The following is a 20,863-nucleotide window of genomic DNA, read 5'->3' as shown; positions in this document are numbered from 1 at the left end:
TAGCAGATAAACCTGGGGCTGTGGTTCCACCCTGAAGCTGCTGGGCTTAATTTGGGGAAATATTCTTCTCCCCCATCCCAGACCTGAGAACAGTGCCACTTTTATCTTATCTCAGATCAACTTACAGTCCAGGGCCTCAGTCAGGGGGCCCGTTCAGGGTGGGCTTCGGTGGTGCAGCTTTTGTTGGTGTCCCTTCCTTATGCAGCTTTAATGGACAAAAATCCTTCATAAAAATGTTTAAGCCATAAAGTATAATATTTCAGTCTCTGACATGTGCATCTAAATTCTACTTGAGTTCCTCTTTCATGTGTTATTTTTGACTCTGACTGGATTTGATAGGCATACCTGGAAATTTTCCCAAACCAATCTTATTAGTGGTTTAAACTAATTTAAAATTCTGTGTATATTTTGAAGTTACAGAGAGCTTCACAGCCTTATTCAGAATTTCTAAATGCTTGCTTCCGTAGTGATTTGCCACCAAAAAAAAAATCATGGTGAGACTTTGTAGTAGTCACATCTATCAGTCCTATGATAATGCTACAAATTCATCATGTCTTGAGTGACATCAAATTATTAGAATTTGATAGTAAAATTAGTAGCATGGGGATCCCCACTTACATTTTGATAACTTTGATTAACAAGGAGAACATAGAATTTCTCTCAAACTCTCTGTTCTCATCAAATCTTTTACATTGTATTGGACCCTGGCACTGTTGATGAGTGTTTGCTCTTTGAAAAAATATATATTTTTTTTATTTGCCAAGTTATGTAGTGGTTACTGGAGTGCTCAGTTTGTAGATCAGCAGTTTACCAACAAGTCAGCAATGAAATAAATGTGAAATTGAGGAGCCCTTGAAGAGTGAATTTTCCCACCCAAGGCAAAAGTAGCTCACTGTGCATGGTTCTTGTAATTTTACTGCAGTGTATTTTTTTTGCTGCTAATGTTTTGCAGAATGAATTACTTCTGAAAACTGGTTATTACTTAAGTCCATATAATTTAGCTCCCAAATAAAAGACTTCAGCAGAAACTTTTACATCTGGATTTCTGTAATAGAGAGATACTGCTGTTACCACAGATTTTTGAAGGTACCAGCTCAGCATTTAACACAACATCTGTCTGGGTGGAACTGTCTCTACCAAGCTTCCTGTGTGATTCCTTTCCTCATGGAGCTTGTTGCTGACAATCTGAATGTTAGAAACTTATTTGATTAGCCATGGCAGCCCCATTTTTCTTCTGATTGTCAGTATTGGCATAGTATCTTGAGCAACTGGTGACAGCATGAATAATGTATTTATTTTTTAATTTGTTTCTTGAATAGGTAGGTTAATACAATTAATGCTCTATATAGGTAGATTTATTTCTGTCACAAAGAGCTACGACGTTAGCTCAATGTTTGGGTAACTAGTATGCTTAAGTTACAGAATTCCTATTAGGAAAACTACTTACCAATTTTCAGCCACATTATTATTTTCACAGATGCATTCAATCACTGATCAAAACTATCTTCCTCAAATAAATGCAAGAAAAAATTCCTGAGACTGGAGTGAATTCAGTATGTTCTCCCCTTCCTGGGGAGGGTGTTTTCAGTTTCCAGTGTCTAAGGAGAAATTTCTGGGTTCATACAGGGGAACCTAGCAAAGCCCATTTAATTGCACAGCAGCAGAAGAGCACATGCGTAAGGCATTAATAGCTGGAGATACCTGGAATGTGAGGAAGTGAGGGGAAAGCTTTTATTTTGTTCCAGTGGTACTGGTGGTTTTTTTGCATGGATTTTTTGAAAATCGTAGTTGTATACTTTGGTATGTTATATAATCCCTCTGTTTTTTAAAAATTTCTTGATAATTTTCTTGTGCTTTGCAGTCTCTAAATTGTAGTGTGATATGTGCAGTCAATCCCATGGACTGAGAATGTAAATTATTAGACTTTCTGTAACACAGGGAAACTGCTTTCAGGCCTTATACACTCTATGCTCCATAAAAGTTTTTATAGCTTTGGATAAATTACACTGGATGCCTGTTTGCCTTACTTCTCCATGAAATGTGTGAGGAAGAGTGTCACTTCACATGAGCTTCAGTTGTATATGATTGAAATGATCAGTGATAATGGCAAAAGAATAGCAAGCGAGAAGTGCAAGAGTCCTAAATTAAGTAGTGTTGGAGATATTTGCAAAATGCTGTAGGGAATGGAGGAGGAAAGTAATCGTTGAATTAATTGCCTTTGCATAATTCCTTCATGTAGGTTAAGGATGAGTCGGACGGACGTAGACGGAGACGGATGGAGAGATCTCTATAGGCAGGTCTTGGGACACAGCCGGTTTATTGTAAAGGGCATGGGTATAGGGGCACTGCTCAGAGCTGCTAGACTCAGCTCTGAGCAGGCCCAAGAGAGTAAGCAGGTGAGAGAGAGAGAGAGGGTGTAAGAGCAAGAGTGGAAGTAAGAGTAGAAGAGAGGAATAGAGAATGTATAGAAGTAAGAATGTCTGAAGGCCTGGTTACAATACAATAAATCATCTTCTGTACTGAATATTCTAATTGTCACTAACCAATCTAATACAAGATACAAATCCTATAGCATTTACATACAGCCTATAAGAGTTCTTATATTACCATAGAGTGTTACATCTTAACTTCTAAAAACTACTCTTTGGACCCCTTCTGCTGAGCTAGTAGGGTCTGCTCTGACCCTTGGACCTGCCTGCAAGCAGAGGGTATTGTTCAATCAAGAGGGGATTATCTTCAGTGGCCATACCATTGTTTTCTAGTTGTTCAGTAACTAAGACCTGGTATTTCAAAAGTGGCTTTCATTTCGATGTTGCCTGTAGTTTTCATATTCCCAAAATCTTTTGTCAGGCAATCATATTTCCAAGGTTTTCCTGTTTCATCCTCCCCAACATCCTCCCCTTTCTGACGGACAATTAAGATATTAGACATAGTCCTACTCGTCATTTTTTGCACACACTAAAGTATACAAGGTACTGCTACTAAAACTATAATTATTACTACTAGAATAATCAAGCCTATTTTACAGAGTTCCCTTAGCCAAGGTGCAAAGCTCCAACCATCAAACAAACTGTCTAGCCAAGACGGGTTATCTGTTGTAATTTGGTTAGCTAGGTCCCTTAGGTTTTGTAACTGTTTGTGAATGGAAACAGAATGATCGGATAAGTTCATACAGCATAATATTTATCAAAAGTAACATTACCAAAACCTTCTGGTAAAGGTATTCCAACTAAACAGGTTGAAACAGGTTTGTCAGGGCTTGTGTCAGATAGACAGATGGTATCGGAGCCTGCAGATTTGGCTAAAGCAACCCAGACATTTGTCTTTGGTTGATTTACAGGTAAAGTTTCATTACAAAAACTAAAACAAAAGGTTAAAAGCAACATGCATCTACACAAATAATGCTAAAACTCCATTCTTTTCTTGAGCTGTTTCTGGCAGACAATCTTCTCTCAGTGGTTCTGCCTAGTTCACATTTCAGTGTTGGCTTCTCGGCTTCCACTCGTGGGGTCACTGCCTGAAGTGGAACCGACAGTGGGCTTTGATGCGTGGTACAGCTTCACGTTCTTTGCTGGAATCCACTTGGTTCCTTCACCTGTGGAGAGACATGCAAATCCCTTTCCCCACATTATAAGATCATAAGGTCTTTCTATTTTTCCTGATGCTAAATTCTTAATTAAAACTAGGGGGTGCTCCTTCAGTTTTGCTTTTTTGTTGTTTAAGAAATGTCTGGAGATGGGGGGATCAGGCTCTTCTGCAGAGCTATTCAAAAAATTATAAACATACAAAGCCTTATTCAACCTCCTTTGAGGTGTATCCTGGGCTTCTCCCCCTTTCTGTTGATTTAAAATGCGTTTTAAAGTTCGATGTGTTCCTTTTAGGGTACTTTTTAGCAGTTGTTTAAGATACGGTGAGCAAATACCACTGTATCTTACAGCACTTTTTAGTTCTTTAATTTCGAGAGTGTGGCTAGCAGCCCACGTTTTAGGACTGTCAGGCTGTTGGCTAGCTATCACAGGCTTAGTTAATAGACTAAGACTTTCATCTTTATAGATTTGGGGTCTTATTTCATGGCAATCTGTTAATTGAGAATAATCTGAGCACTTTGGAGGATTTTTTGATTCAGAAGGTAGCGCTGACAAACTCTCAGAACTCGTTTTCTCTTTCTGGGTTGCAAGATCCCCGTCGCTCGCTGGCGGGACTCTGGGGCTCATTGCAAACAAATCTGGCTGCTTTTCAGAGTTTACTTGTGTTAAAGCATCAGCTCCGGCAGAGGGGCTCTCCGTCTCCCCTGCCACTGGAGCTGCATTACTGCTCTGCGTTCCCCCCCTGTTCGCGGCTTCTGAGGGGGGGCTGAGCTGCGCGGAGGGATACGGCTGTACGGTGTCGGGGGACCCCGGCAGGGGCGGCTGCGGCGCGGGGATGGGACCCGGCAGGGGCAGCGATGATGACACAGCAGAGCTTGGGAGTGGCGCAGCCGATCTCGGTGGCGGCGGGCGAGGAGGATGCGCGGCTGGATGCGCGGCTGGTCCCGGGAGTTGCAGCAATCGCGCATGCGCGTGTTGCAGCGATTGCGCATGCGCGTGTTGCGTCATCAGGTCCGCGCGGCAGGATGTAATGGCCGCAGCCCGCGTGGCGGATGGTTCAGGCGGAGCGGGAGATGGCAGGACTGCAGAACCAGGGGCTAGGGCTGCGGTCGCGGCGTGCTGCTGCTGGAAGCTTGTAGGCTGGGCTGGGGTGGGTGGTGGCGGAGCGGCGGTGCCGGGAGGCGGAGCTGGAGCAGGGGCAGGCACGGGGGAGACTGCAGACCTCCGTGCAGGCAGCGCGGCACCGGGACCAAGTGGCTCGTGGAGCTGGGGCGCTCCCAGCGCAAGCGGTGGTGTGCCGGGATCGGGGAACGGCACAGAAACGGCGGCAGGGGCGGGAGTAGATACAGGCGTCTGTGCTGCCACGGGGCTGGGCGACCGCTCGGGGCGTGCTGTGTGCGCTTGAACGGCAGGGTGGGGGGGGTAGGGTTCCTGCAGTAACAGGGGGTGCTGGAGACAGCAGCGCGGCCGTGGCCGGCGCTCTGGGCACCAGTGTTTCGGGAGCGGCAGGGGACTGTGAAGACGCAGCAGCGGCGGACGCGGATGGAACAATGGCTATCATCGGCGCCGTGGTGGGGGGGGGGACCTGGGGGGCTGGAGGAAGGGTCGCCGCTTGGCTTTGGGGGGGGCCGGCTATGATGGCAGCCATGGCCATAACCGGCGCGGCTGGGGGAGGGGTAACACCCGTAGGTAGCAGGGGGGTAGGCGCTGGCCCCGCCGGGGTACCGCCGGGGAGCGGGGCCATCATGATGTCAGCAGCGGGGGTTGGGGTAGCAGTGATGGCAGCAGGGGGGGGTGGAGCCGCGGTGACGGAACCGGGGGGGGGGGGACGGGGGGGCAGGGGCAAGGGGCGGGGCCGCGGAGACGCTGGCACTGAGGGTGGGGGCTGCGGGGGCCGCGGGGGCCGCGGGGAGGAACGGGATGGCGGGAGGGGCCGTAGGGTCCGGTGGGGTGGCTGGGGCCGGGGTAACGGGTGCGGGGGCCGCGAGCGCGGGGGGCGGGGTGGCGCGCGTCAGCCGGACCGCGGGTACCGGAGCCGCGGGGTCCGGTGGAGGGGCGGGGGCCATGCTCCGCTGCGGGCTCGCGACGGCAAGGGGCGGACTAGCAGCCGGAGCTGGGGTCGGCGGGGTGACTGCTGCAGGTGGCGCCACCGCAGCAAACAGCTCTACCAGCGCTCTGCAAGCTGGGAGCAGCTGTGCAGCTGCCATATCCCGGTAAGAAATATTATTAAAGAGTTTAACTCCAACTGTGTCCCAAAAGTCTCTTGTAAAGACGGCTGAACGGTCAGCATTTGGGAAATTAAGTCGGGTCCATTCTAAAAGATTTTTTAGCTCGTGTTTAGGCAACTGACTTGGACCAGAGCTTATAAGTAAATGCTTAAGTTGCTTATAGAGATCTCTGTCATGGGCAGAGTGGGTTTGTCCCATTTTTTAGACCAGTATGATACTCACTTAGGTGATGTCGCAGGAGCAGCGTCCTTACTCAGATGTCTGTCGTGGGGGGATGGCCAGTCACTCCACTCAGCACTCAGGACGCCGCTTTTCGGTCCTTTCCCAGAGCTCCGGTTTCAGGCGTCGCTTGGCAACGGCTTTCCGTGCTCAGGACCTCACGGGTGGGTCCGCACTGAGAGCTCCAGCGCGGGCGGTGCTCAGCACTACTCGCCTGTGCTCGGGGCATGCGGCAGATTTCCCTCCGCAGAGCTCCAGTCAGCACTGCTTAGCAGCGTGTCCGTGCTCGAGGGGTGATACGGCAGACTTCCTCTAAGAGCTCCAGGGGGCCGCTGCGCAGCAGTGGCGGCCCGTGCTCGAGGACTGCCAGGCAATTCCCTCCAAGAGCTCCAGGTAATCCCCGTGCTCGAAGGCTGCCTCAGCAGAATTACAGAGCTCCAGCTATTACGATGCGCAGCATCGGTATGCTGTGCTCACGACACGTTCTAGGTGGCTATAACTGGTCTTTTAGTTACCGTCCATGGAGAAGAGTCCTACAGATGGAGAAAGCTGAACCGGGCGTTCAATCACGTTGTGCGCCAGACTGTAGGTGCTGGGTGTGGGTTCGGCAATCACGGTGGGCGCCAGACTGTAGGTTACGGGCGGGTTCGGTCGGGACGGAGACGGATGGAGAGATCTCTATAAGCAGGTCTTGGGACACAGTCGGTTTATTGTAAAGGGCGTGGGTATTGGGGCACTGCTCAGAGCTGCTAGATTCAGCTCTGAGCAGGCCCAAGAGAGTAAGCAGGTGAGAGAGAGAGAGAGGGTGTAAGAGCAAGAGTGGAAGTAAGAGTAGAAGAGAGGAATAGAGAATGTATAGAAGTGAGAATGTCTGAAGTCCTGGTTACAATACAATAAATCATCTTCTGTACTGAATATTCTAATTGTCACTAACCAATCTAATACAAGATACAAATCCTATAGCATTTACATACAGCCTATAAGAGTTCTTATATTACCATAGAGTGTTACACCTTAACTTCTAAAAACTACTCTTTGGACCCCTTCTGCTGAGCTAGTAGGGTCTGCTCTGACCCTTGGACCTGCCTGCAAGCAGAGGGTATTGTTCAATCAAGAGGGGATTATCTTCAGTGGCCATACCATTGTTTTCTAGTTGTTCAGTAACTAAGACCTGGTATTTCAAAAGTGGCTTTCATTTCGATGTTGCCTGTAGTTTTCATATTCCCAAAATCTTTTGTCAGGCAATCATATTTCCAAGGTTTTCCTGTTTCATCCTCCCCAACACCTTCAGAATTAATCACTGTCTAGGATGCTGTCAGTCTCCATGTTTAGCAGCTCGGTTGACACTTTGTATTTGAAGTTTCAGGTGGTGTAACATTGTTTTCAGGTGGACCCCCTTCTGAGGTATTTTATATTTCCGCAAAACACAGTAATAAGAGTAAATAAAGTATTCCGAATACAATATGCAGACTTTACAATGAGAAATTCAGAACTGATCTGGATATTACTTTAGAAGTCTTAATGCTGTTGATATAACATCATTACGGTTTTTAATATTTGATAAATAAAAGTAATATGAAAGTATGTAAGTATTACAAGCATCTATCATCAGAACTTTGAATACAATGGAGAACTAGCTCTGTAGATAATTGGTAATTTTCCTTTAGGGGTCTACTAAACAACATATTCGTGTGAAACAGCTGTTTCTGAACTGTATTCTAGTTATAATTGGATTTCACCTTTTCTGAATTGTGTAGAAACGTTGTTTTACTTTGTAATTCTTCCAACAGCGCTGCTAAATTATTGCCAGTCTGTTGGTGCTACCTGAAAGCATGACGCTGAGCTTTTTGTCCAAAAGCAATTGCTTGCACTTACAAGACAAGAGACCAGAAATACTTTCTTTGCTCAGGTGTGTTAGTGAGCTGTTTTGTGCAGTAATACTGGTAGGTTTGTCGTTAGAATTTTTGTTTGGAACAAGGATCAGCAGGATATACTTTGATAATACTGTGTGTGTTTTGTGCCACCCAGTGGAATTTCTGCTTTCCAGCCTTGTTTTTAAAAACGTAGTAACTTCCACAAGGCTCTTTAAAAGACCTATTTTACAGCTATAAAAACAAACACTAAAAAAGTAAGTTGATGCACGAGGGAACACATTAGGGTAGAGTGGACAATGCATCCTGGATTCAGGTATGCCCTAACGTCTGAGTGATTGACACTGTCACCTTAACTGCTGACAGCATCTTTGAATATCTGAAGTTGTTTTGCATTTTAGCTTTAAATAAGACGTTTCCAAGAATTTAATTAATTTGATTAATTTAAACTTGAAAATGTGTTCATTGTTTTGCACTCTAATAAGTAAGTAAAAAGGAGTTATTTTTTCTGAGAGTGTGCTTATATGTAAGTCTCAGTGGTTAATTTTTCTTACGGTACTTTCACTGTGCCAGTGTTTAGTATTGTTCTACTTGCCATAAGAGTACTTGATTCCATCTTGTTTGTCTTTTTAGCATGTTAAAGTATATTTACCACACTTTCCTGCTGTTAGCAGATCTTTCTTATTTGGAATCATTGGTTGGAGCAAACTGAAGTTTTTGAGTTGATGGCTAGTGCTAATTTAGACACCAGCTTTCACGAAGAAATACAGATGTCTGTAATGATGGTAAAATTCAGATTTTACAAACAAATGCAATATTTAATAATTTTTAAACTTACAAATGTGGCCTGCAGTTGCTTTTAATTATTACGTTTTTAGCCATTTAGAATTTATGCACTGGTATTTGAACCACATATATAAGTTTAATATTTTTTTTGCTTTTTAGGTTAAAATGGGTTTGCTGGTAGACTTGACCAACACCACTAGATTCTATGACAGAAATGATATAGAGAAAGAGGGAATTAAATATATAAAGCTCCAGTGTAAAGGGTAAGTTGTGTGCACTTTTTAATTACTTCTTTGGCTTTTAATTTGGAAGATCACACTGAAGAAATTAATTTTTTTTTCTCTTTTATCGTTTCCCCCAGATGTCTCCTAATCCCTGTGTTCTTGTGTTTTTCAGGCATGGTGAGTGCCCTACACCTGAGAATACAGAAACATTTATCCGTGTATGTGAACACTTCAGTGATAAGAATCCTTCAGAGCTTATAGGTACATCTTATATCCATCTTACACCCATCATTAGTTTTTACTCTTACTTTATTTCACATTTGCTTGTAACTGCTGTTTCTTATTCTTAGAAGTCTGAGCAAAGGAATTTCCTCAGTACAGTGTTTATGCATATATAAATTTGATTGCTTTTATTACGAAACAAGTATATTTCTTTTTTTACAGATAGTAGTATGTTTCTGCATCCATCGGTTTAATAACAGCTGTTGACTTAATGCAGAAAATTATACAGGCCCAAGAGCTGTGTACAAGTACATGATACTTGCACTGTGGTTTTGTAACTTCTGCTGATACAAATGCAAGTTATGTATTGGGTTGACATTTGGTGGTCTGGTTTACTTGAAGTCATATTTGGTAACTGAATTATCAGAGATTTTTTAGCAAGTCTCACAAAACTGGCAGCAGAGACTAGGTTAATTCTTCTGTGGTATATGGTCTTGTAGTCAATATTTTAATGTTCTAAGCATACCTTTTTTTTACTCAGAGAGAAATACGTTCTGAGTTTAATTTGCATCCCTTCTAGTTTTAGTTAAAACTTTTTTACTCTCATTTTTGTTAATCATATTAATGTTCATTTCTGCCTGCAAACTATCAGAGACAAGAAATTACTTTGCAGGTGAGTTTCCAGAGTCAGAATGGGTGTTGTCCTCAATTCCCCTTGGATGATAATTTTGCGGCCTTCTTCAATCTGAGCATCTCTGCGGCTTAGGAGTACATGGAACAGTTGTTTGTGCAGGTGTCATTGCTAAGAGCTTGGTAAACTAAGCTCATATGTTCATGCAGTTTAGGATTCATCCAGATACACAGTAGGATAGCTGAAGTTGTTGGAAGGGACCTGCGGAAATCAGCTACTCAGTTGCCCTTCTTTAGAACAGGGCCAGCTAAAGCAGCTTCCTCAGGACTATGCCCATCTGGCTTTTTACCAGCCTCTAGGCTTGAAGACTCCACAACTTTTTCTGGCAGCCTCTTCCAGTGTTTGCTAACACAATATACAGGTGGTTTTTTCTCATGTTGAAACAGAATTTATTGTATTTCAATTTGTAGCCATTGCTTCTTGTTCTGTTGCAGGATATGATACCACTGACAATTTTTTTTTTTTTTTTTGAGTGCTTGAGAGATTTAATTTGGTCACACATTTTTTCACCTAGTTTTCTGTTAGGTACTTTCTTACTTCCTTATTGCACATAGAATGCAGTTTAATTTGAGACTGCTGTGGTTTAACTCTAGCCAGCAACCAAGCCCCACGCAGCTGCTCCCTCACTGCCCCACCAGTGGGACTGGGGAGAGAGGTGGAAAGGTAAATGTAGAGAACTCACGAGTTGAGATGAAGACAGTTCCATAGGGAAAGGAAAGGCCATGCACACAAGCAAAGTAAAAGAAGGAATGAATTCAGTGCTTCCCCTGGGCAGGCAGGTGTTCAGCCATCCCTAGGAGAGCAGACCCCCATGTGTAACAGTGACTTGGGAAGACAAATGCCGTCACTTTGAATGTCCCCCCACTCCTCCTTCTTCCTCCCTCTTTGTGCACTGAGCATGATGTTTTACGGTCTTGAGAGTCCCTTTGGGGTTTGGGTCAACGTTCCAGCTGTGTCTCCTCCCAGCTTCTCAGGCACCTCTAACTTCCTCCCCAGCGTGGCAGCACGAAAATCAGAAAAGGCCTTGGCTCTGTGTAAGCTCTGTTCAGCAATAACAAAAAGATCTCTTTATTATCAACCCTGTGTTCAGCACAAATCCAGAACACAGCCCTGTACCATCAACTGTGAAGAAAATTAACTGCTTCAGTTGAAAACAGCACAGAGACCTATGTGTTCTTCTCTGAATGGTAGCACAACTAAGTGGTTTAAAAAATGAGGAACTGCTAAATGGGAGTGAGTGGGACCAGTCACCAACAGTGTTTCAAAAATTACACCAGAAGCAAGATATTGTTGGTGACTGATCTCACTCACTTTTTTTGTTTAGCAATTCCTTGTTTTCACTCTCCTTTTGCAGTTCTTCCACTTGGTCCTCCAATAATACTTTAGAACTTGAAAAAGTGGTTATGGTCAGCAGTTTATATAGTGCATGAATAGCACGGTGATATCCTATAAGTAGCAGACACATTTAGCTGATATTTCAACTTATAAAATGCCATTTTTAGTGTTGAGCCACTAACTTTCTGGCTTTGATGAATTTTTGAATGTTTTTCCATTATTTAGATGTTTCACCTCTATAGGAGAAAAAGGTCAATTAAAAAGAGCCGAGGAGAAAATAGTATGTTGACTAAACTTTTGGAGAATGTGTTGTTTAGGCTTTCATAGTAAAAGAGGAATGTTGGAATTTTCCATTTCCCTTCTGTAAATTACTGAAATTTGTTGTTTTGGACACTTGTTTCGAGGGACTGGTGTGGAGGATGTTTTTATCAAAAACGAAAGCAGTCTGCAGCGGTGATAGTACTGCACCCTGTGTGATCTTTCTCTTTCAAGCCATTGGTCTCATGCTGAGATGCTTCTTATCTTTGTCATGTGTATAAAATTATTGACTTAACCTTCTTGGCAGCAGTAACAGCTGCAGGACTTAGTGATAGCAATTGTGTGCAATTTCCTTCTTAGTGTCAAGATTAGATATGAAAAGAGACTGAAATGTGAATGATAAGTGATCAAAATTTTCAATTAATCTAGAACAATATAGGAAGGAAACTTTATTTTTGCAGCACGAAGGACCAGGAGTATGCCTCCCAGCCTTGAGGAAGGGATGTGCAAAAATTTTGCTTCAGCAGAAAACAAAGGAGAAATGATTGCTAGGAATAAATGATATAAGGAAGCTAAAATTCATTTCATTTGATGCAAGTTACACAGTTTTTAGTATTTTTAAATAGTTAGAAATGATGAATTCGAAAAATTCGTAGTAATTTTTACCTTGCTTTTATCAAGAAGGGAAGCTTGGTTGGGCAGGCACAAAACCTGATCCTGTTACAGTTAATACGTATTTCTTTTTACCCCCTTAAATTTGTGGGGTTTTTTCCATCGGTCTGCTTTTTGTGGGTACTTTTTGGTTTTCCAGTTGAAAAAATTTATACTTCCAGTGTAGAGGAGTGTAAAGAAAAAAGATAGATATTCACGTTTTGTTTGAATATGCATCAAGTGAATTGTTGCTAAACTTACTTTACTAGCTGTGGTAGAGAAATGAGAAAATGAATTAAAGCTTAAAGTGGCTTGCTTCATGGTGTTGAGTGCCAGGTCTTGCACAACCCCAGCTAATGCTACAGGCTTGGGCAAGAGCAGCTGGAAAGCTGCCTGGCAGAAAAGGACCTGGGTGTGATGCCTTGTGGGACTACATAAAAACAGAGGCTACACAAAATTAAGAGAATAAAAAGTGGTTATATTTATTGAAGGGCCTTCAGGTACACTTTGGGCAGATGAAGCCCACCCAGGGGCTACACCCAAAATGGACAACAGGTCACGAGTTTTCACACTTTTATAAGTTTGGTCCATTTGCATATTGGGGGTTAATCCTCCAATTACAGCTTCAGGTAATGAAGTCATTTACCCCAGGTTTGCTCCCCCACAGCTCACTTTTGTTTACATTTCTCAGGGCCTGAGACAGTAAGGTGTCCTTGAGTTTCAGACCTAGAGAGGAATTGTTTCGTTTGACTGAAATGGGAGAACAGTAGCTAACAGTCTATATGGAGTTTAGAGTTAGACACTAATGAATTACAGGATTACAGATACATGAAAAATATAGAAGCTAAAATCCTAAGGTATCAGGTGTGCTGGTCTACTGACCATTAGCCATCAGTGTGCCCAGGTGGCCAAGAAGGGCAATGTCCAGGAGAATTAGGAAGTGATTGTCCCCCAGTACTTGGCACTGGTGCTCAGGCATTGACATGCTGGAGTGTGTCCAGAGAAAGTCAGTGGAGCTGGTGAAGCGTCTGGAGCACAAGTGTTATTAGGAGTGGCTGAGGGAGCTGGGATTGTTTAGCTAGGTGAAAACGAGTTTCAGGGGTGACCTTATCACTCTCTACAACTGCCTGAAAGGAGGCTGTAGCCAGGTGGGGGTCAGTCTCTTTCCCCCAGGCAACCAGTGACAGGACAAGAGGAAATGACCTTAAGTTACAACAGGGAGGTTTAGGACATTAGGAAAAATTTCTTCACCAAAAGGTGAAGTTGTCAAGCACAGGAACAGACTGTTCAGGAAAGTCCCTGAAGGTATTTAAAAGTTGTGTAGATGTGGCACTTAAGGACATGGCTTAGTGGTGCACTTGGCAGTGCTGGGTTAATGGTTGTATTTGATGTACTTAAGAGTCTTTTCCAACCTAAATGATTCTATGATTCTATGGTAACAACTGAAAAATGTTAAGAATAATTGCTCTTGCTGTTAGTAGAAACTGTAATGATATTTATAATTTAAAATAAAGAAGGAGGAAGAGGTAACATCTTGCCTGAATCCTTCATGACATTTTTAATACCACGAATTTTGAGGCTGGTCTGCGTATCACTAGATGGTGCTGTTGCCTTGAGGGAAAAAAAAATGGACTACTTTTGACAGTGTGTCCCTCCTTTCACTGGGGGATGAGTTCGGTAAAATAGAGGCTGAAGAATTTTTTTTTTTTTTTTCCTCACATTGAAAAGATGAGTAATTCAAGGTGATTATACTGTTATATAGTTTTCTTTTTGTAGATACTTTTTTTTTCAAAATTAGTAAGTGTGGTCTTAGCATGGAAATAGCGAATTTGAGGTAGAATTGTGGTCTAGTGGCACCCCTTTCAATTTTAGCATAAGGCAATCTGAATATGATTTTTTGCCTGATGGTATGAAATGAATGTCATGCTTATTGAATCCACTAAAAGCATAATTAATGAATTTGATTATATTGCCTTCTGACAAGCATTTGAGCAGATTTGTGAATCTTATCTGTATTAGCCATATTTCAATCGCATTAAGTTAGTGCTCTTGATTGGGATGAACTGAAGTACCCTGTACCCTTGCTGCTGCTAATTTGCAGAAAGAATGTAATAAATTGCCTTTTAGGCTTATGTGCCTTACGTGCTCTGTGCTGCCGTGATGGGAATGGGATAACCCTTTAATATTACAGATGAAGGTGGAAGGATCCAAACCCACACTTTCAATACTAAATATGTTTGTTAAAACCACTTGCAAGTGATTATGCCCTTTTCTTGTATTTTCTAGGTGTCCATTGTACACATGGTTTCAATAGAACTGGATTTTTGATCTGTGCCTTTTTGGTCGAGAAGTTGGACTGGAGGTAACTTTGAATGTTAGTTCCTGGGGATTTGTGGAATGTGGCCAAAGGGTTCTTCAGTATGTTTCACTCATTGTCCTGACAGCTATGCTAATGTATTCGCTATTAGTTGTTTTATAGCTGCCTAATAATCTTGAGCAAACAGCCCATATTAACATTTTTCATATAATCTCTTGGTAGCTTAGCCTGTTGTAGTCAAGAATTCCAGGTCTGGTAGGTCAAAAGTCAGCTGTACTTGCTGTGTGTGGGCCTTTAGCAGTGTATATATTATGTTGTGTCTCTTCCCCTGATGTGTCCCACATTTTAAGTAAGAATGTAGAGTTCAGAGATTCCTGAAAGAGTATTTCCCATACTTTTTCATCTTTTTCATGTAGGTGTGCGTGTAGGTTTTTGGGCTTTTTTTGAGATCTGAAGAGATTAGCTAGAGCAACAGCAGAGTAACATACTTCTGAAGGATTGGGGGCAGACAAAGTCCTTGTTTCCAGCTTGTTTTTTGACTAAAGTCTACAGTATGCTTCTATACAGACTCACCCATTTTTTCTGTCTTTTAAAAATATTGGTGCCTTCATATAGAGTAGTTACCTTTTTCAGACAACATTAGTGTAAAAAGAAACCCCAAACCCAAAAAATGCCCGTACCATCCTGGTGGACATAAATTTTGCATAATTTTGGTAGTATTTACAAAATACTATTTCCTTCTTGACAGAGTCCTGTGAAAGTCATGTTTCTTGACAAGTCCATTAAGCAGTCTGGTGATACTTCTTGTATGTGGTCCTTTGAGTGAAGAAAATTTTACTCCTGTTGCAGGATTTTCTTGTGACTGGACATGCAGTTATTATGCTTAGCATACATGTGCAAGCTGTTTGCAAAGAACTGGGTCATTGCTGTCTGTTAGTAAACTTGGAATAAAGACATTGGAGTAATGGAGACAGAACACCATTGGTAATGGGTGGCTGAATCTTTGCAGGATCCTAGCTGTGTATAGGAAGTAGACACAGACACAAATATCTTTGTAGTATGATTCTAGTTGTTCCTATGAATTAGAAAATTTGTATGCTTTTAGTCAAACAATTTAAAAGTAGCATGCAATATTTAGACTTAGAATTGATCCTTTGTTCTAAAGAGGAAAGACACTTGAATCTCTTTGGATCTCCTGCTTTTATGCAGCCTCTGTTTTCAAACTGTGGTGGGAAAAGCCTTAAAATTCAACAGCCATGTCTTATTTTTTTTTGCTTTGGGTAGTTAATTGTATCAAGTTTGTTCATCTCTGTCAGATTATTTTAATAAAACATCCAGATATCCCCTGGTAGGGAAAAATGTCCACAGCAAAAGAAACAATTTTGGCAAGATGCTAGCTGATGCTGAGCATTGTATCAAGATAAATCTAATTTGCTGTATCATTCTTTGAAACAAGGCACTGTTTCTTGCTAATGAGGAAATAAGATCTTCGTGATGGAAAAATCTATCCGTATCCCTTCCTTAAGCATATGATGTAGGAGTGTTGCTGATGTATTGTGTACACTGGGGTGTATTTTATAGTTAGTTTAGAGAAAGGCCTGAAAGCCTGAAAGCTCTCCAGCTAGTGGTCAGAAACCTTACTTGATTCTCTTTTCAAGAACTCATTTTTCCCAAAGACTGCTGTGTTTCTAGAACATGGAAAATTGTTTTCTTTCAGCTAGGTTTCTGTACTTGAAATCTGTACTTGAAATCTTTTGGCTTTCATTGCCATCTATTCCAGAAGATTATAAGAGCTCCTCTGATATCATCAGAGAAAAATTCGAGCATTTTTCATACCCCATCACTTTTGGTTTGTTTTGTCCTTTCAGTGGCATTCATTACAGAAGATGTGAAACAATTTAAGAAAGATAGCAAAGTAAAAAATGTCTTGTGAGAAAGAAATTAGGAGTCTTAAAAAAGAATTAGAATGGGGAAGAAAGGTCCTTCTAAGTAACTCAGACTTTAAAACTGTCATTTTTGAAATGAGACTATGTCTCACTCTGGAAAATGTCTTGTTTTCTCCTCTTACAAAGATCAGAAGAGTAAATCAACCTTACTGGTTCTTAGACACTGTTTCTGTCTATTATGGAAAATTTACTTCTTAAAGTTCTTAGGCTCCATTCCATACTGTACAGGTCAGACAAAAAAAAAGGCATTTTGAATTAAGTATCTGAAAAAAAAATAACGTCACAGGCTGTAGTATGTGCTTTTATTCCAGTTTTAGACATGTACTTGTCAAGAAGCCTAACAGGGGCATCTCTTGATCTTTTGTGGTTTCTCCTCTCCTCTACATAGCAAGATTTTAAAATGGATCCTTGGAGCATTACTGCTCTTCACAGCCATGAAAAATGGAAGAGAGAATTACATCCAGTGTTTTTAGTTAAGCATTTTCATAGGATCTATGCAAATGGCAACAATAAAATCCTTGTTGTATGTTTTGGAGAATTTTCCAGTTGGCTGGTAGAGATGCATGACTGTTAGTTTTGGTTTCTAATTTTTTTATGGTCCAGCCTCCAATTTATTTGAGCAAGATTAAGTGTTAGGGGCATAGTAAAAGGCTTCTGAACTACAGTGCTTTTATGAGAAGCTTCTGGAAAGAGAAGTAATTTAAAAAGATTAGGATGATTTTTCCCAGTTTGAGAGCAAAACCTCTAATAAGAAGAAAGACAATTCTTAGGGGAGAAAAATGTAACCATATTTGAATTTGAACATTTGCAATTTTCTTCATTAAGTTTGTTGATATGTTTCTATGGTCTTTTTTTGTGTTCGTGTGGTCCTCAGGTCTGCATGCCACCCATTGCTTCTCTGTAGCAATAAAAAAAGTTGTATCTGGGTGATCAGCAGACCACTGTTGACTCACAATAAGGACTCAAAGCAGCGCGAGCTGCAGTTACTTGAGAACATTTGCAGTGCCTACAGAGTTACACAGAATCTTGCAAGAGCAACTGCTACCAGAATGATCCAAGCATGGACTTTCAAATATAAGGAATGCTTTTGCAATTACCACTTCAGAATTTGTATTGATTGTCAGTCCCAATAATTCTTATGTTTGGTAAAGCATGACATGACTAAGACATGTAAATTAATCATTCAGAGCGATTTTGAATTTTTTTTTTTTTTTACAGTATTGAGGCTGCTGTGGCTACTTTTGCTCAGGCTAGACCTCCAGGTATTTATAAAGGTGACTATTTGAAGGAATTGTTTCGTCGTTACGGCGATGAAGATGATGCACCATCACCACCAGAGCTTCCAGAATGGTGCTTTGATGAAGATGAAGAGGAGGATGATGATAATGGTAAAACTGGAGGCCCAGAATCAGAACCTGGATCATCAAGCTCTTCCTTTGGCAAGAGGAGAAAAGAACGCCTAAAACTGGTAATTTTGACTTGGAACTTAATATTCTAATTGCTAAACATAATTTCATAACCTCATGCCCACCATTTACCTCATCATACATACTATGCAAGCATCACTGCTCTTGCAAATGGGGACTGGAAGCATTTTCTCTAACTGGAAAAAATTGTAGATGCATTGTAAACCTTTTTGTATTTCCTATGTCAACCTTGAACTTCAACATTCAACATCTCAACTACTCCAGTTGTAAAAATGACTTAAAAATTTTCTAATGTAACAATTCTTTGAGATAGTAAAGTGTTTTTTAATTACGCAGTCTGTGTTTAGAGATGAAATGTTATCAGAGTTGGGTGGAAACAGCTCTTATGTTTTGTAGTCATGTGGATGAAATTCATAATTTTTAAAATTCAGCACTCGTTTTGGCAAACAGTCTTGCTTTGGGAAATTTTGTAGGATTGAAAATTGGATTAGCAAAAAGCAATATGAGCTTAAAAAACCCAAGGCAACTTTGAAATCATATTTTGTTCAAAGCTGTTTTAGCTGTGTAAGAAATATGGCTGATCACTTACTGTGATTTTTGACATACATCTGCATAATTCTGATGAAATAAGTTATTGTAGTTACCATAGTGTGGAAGTAATACGCAAGTACAAAGAATATATTTGTATCACCTGAAGACTAATGGCTCAGTTTTCTTCAAATTCCTGACTTGCTTTTTTTGTTTGCAAGTAAAGTAAGCTAGAATATTGCTGAGTGCAAAAATAGATTTTTTTTTTTTTGCATGATAATGTATTATTTTACTTGTGTACTGAGGTGTGTTTGTTTGCAAACACTTGGAAACCCTCATATTGAAATATGCTGCAAAAAAGCATTTTGTTGTTACTGCAGCTGGTCAACAAGGTTTACAGGTAAAGTATGGAAATATTAGCCTGAAAGGAATACAAAATCCAGTCTAAAGAAGCAAGATGAACTTTGAAAACTTTCAAATTATCCCTCATCTGGAATAAAAAATTTCCCACACTATAAAAACACAGTAAAAGTAGAGTCAGGGGGTATGGCCACTTCCTCCATTAGCCTTGCAGTAAAACATAGATATCTAAATATTTTTTGAGGGGCTGGAACCTTAAAATTGTTTTTTTGATGTGCCTTCTGATGCATTAGGAGCTGAGGTGTTACAATGAATTACAATGACAGCCTCTTTTCATCAAGTGTAAAACTCAGCTGGTCTATTTAACAGGAATGATACTGGCTTCCCAGGCGTTTTCTTTCTGCCACCATAGTTTTGTTGGAAGCTGGAAGCTAAATTATACGAATAAGCATATTAATAACTAAAAGTTAATTATGAGTTAGATAATTTGTGAAAGAAAGAATCATCTAGTTAATATGCATATTCGTATAATTCAGTTTTGCAGCTCTGAAGGAACATTCTTTGACACGAAGAGGAGGAACGGGCAGAATTCTTTACCATGGTTCTTGGCTGGCAGATGGGACTGCTTCTTAACTCAGTAGAGATGGATACAGTCTATTTCTGATTCCTTGTAAATATGCCATCTACAGGGGGAGTGAGTATCAGGTAAATACCTCTTGCTCAGATATTCTTATTTTACTGTCTGGAGGGCTAAATTTTCAGCATTATGTTGATTTCCTACAGCAGATGTTTTCACCTTTCTAATTCATCTCTTTCCTTAAAGGCCTGGGGTAGGCAGTATAAAACTAGAGGTAGCTATAGTGATAGTGGTGTTCTGAAATTTTCTCATTTTGACCCAAGTCTTTGTGGAGACAGAAAAAAAGTTTAGTAGTAGAGGAGGAGACAGCTCCCAAGCTAGAATAATGAATAGCCAGAAACAACTGCTAGCTAGACTATGAAAGGAAATTAGTGTGCTCTCCTTTTCAGAAACACTGATGTGAGAAACTTCACTGCAACATTTTTCATTGAAACTTCCTTATCTTGATGTCAAAAAATCTTGACAGCTTTTCTTTCCTGCACTACAGAAAGTGTAAGAATCATTAGAACATAAAGCCATTACAGCTTCCTTTGTCATCACCTTAAGGAAGTTCACAGGTACCTGGAAATTTGCTTGTTGCGGTCTGAGATGCCACACAGGAAATCCAAACAAATTTTGACTTTGTCAGTGCATGCAGGATCAATGTTAACATTGAAACAACATTATTAACTGACAATTAGAATCTCACTTCAGGAAAAAGATACTAGATTTTGCAAATTGGACAAAAAGTTCTAATTCTGAGCCAGAGCCTACCAGCATTTTTTGGGTCAAATGGAATTTTTACTGTTTATTAAGGAATGTTGTCTCTTCTGGTCCCACGTAAGTTGCATATTATGAGGTGTGAGATGCAGTGCTTCTAAAATGAATGGTGACATCTTAAATAGTCTGGAAGAGATGGTGGCTGTTAATGAGTTTCTTCATGATCTTGAATGCAGATGTCTTGTGGTGAGACAGGGTGAAGTGATTAAACTGATTTGACATAGTGAGGATAATACTTATTAGTTAATTATCAAAGTACATAACAGTATTGATTCTAAATACTAGTGACTCGGGGTTTTTCTGCCTAACCAACTCTCTTTTGCAAAGTTTAACCCTTGCACTTATTGTTCTGCCTGAGGCCGTCTTGATGGATATGGGAAAAATACCATTTTTTGATTTGGCAGCACCATTTTATGTATTTGAATATGAGTATCATTTCCTTCTCCATGTTAAATGCTTGTTTGTTGACTTTTTCCTTATACTCCATATTTTTTGTACTACTGACCTTTCTTGTTATTCTTTGTAGTCTGTCATGTTGACTCATGTTTTCCTGATGCTGTGGTGCCTGTAATTGAATGCAAGCCTCTAGTTGAGGCCATCCTAGTAAGGCTTAATAGGGAGAAATTAATTTGACATGTCTTAAGGCTAATACTTCTGTTTATATATCTCAACATAATTGCCTTTTACAAGGCAGAACAATACTAATTCAGCTTTTGGTCCCTTGCTGCTTCCATGCCTTTTTCTCTAATTATCTACCAGTGTGTGTTTGTATAATTTCTTATCCATTATTAAGTGTAGAACTTTGTTTATACTGAAT

General features: G+C 40.9%; 1 protein-coding gene across 3 annotated transcripts in view; it reads left to right on the top strand.

Annotated features, from left to right (window-relative positions):
- Positions 1-20,863, top strand: part of RNGTT (RNA guanylyltransferase and 5'-phosphatase) — a 178,720-nt gene that overhangs the window by 7,947 nt on the left and 149,910 nt on the right. For all 3 annotated transcript variants that reach the window (XM_032105036.1, XM_032105035.1, XM_032105037.1), the window contains exons 3-6: positions 8,851-8,954; positions 9,088-9,176; positions 14,359-14,434; positions 17,554-17,803. In XM_032105036.1, coding sequence (XP_031960927.1) covers positions 8,851-8,954; positions 9,088-9,176; positions 14,359-14,434; positions 17,554-17,803 — 519 coding nt within the window. The remainder of the gene's footprint in view (positions 1-8,850; positions 8,955-9,087; positions 9,177-14,358; positions 14,435-17,553; positions 17,804-20,863) is intronic.

Source organism: Corvus moneduloides, chromosome 3, assembly GCF_009650955.1.
Source record: "Corvus moneduloides isolate bCorMon1 chromosome 3, bCorMon1.pri, whole genome shotgun sequence".
Classification (NCBI taxonomy): Eukaryota; Metazoa; Chordata; class Aves; order Passeriformes; family Corvidae; genus Corvus; species Corvus moneduloides.
Note: the sequence above shows the minus strand (reverse complement) of the source record. Positions and strands in the feature narration are given on the sequence as shown.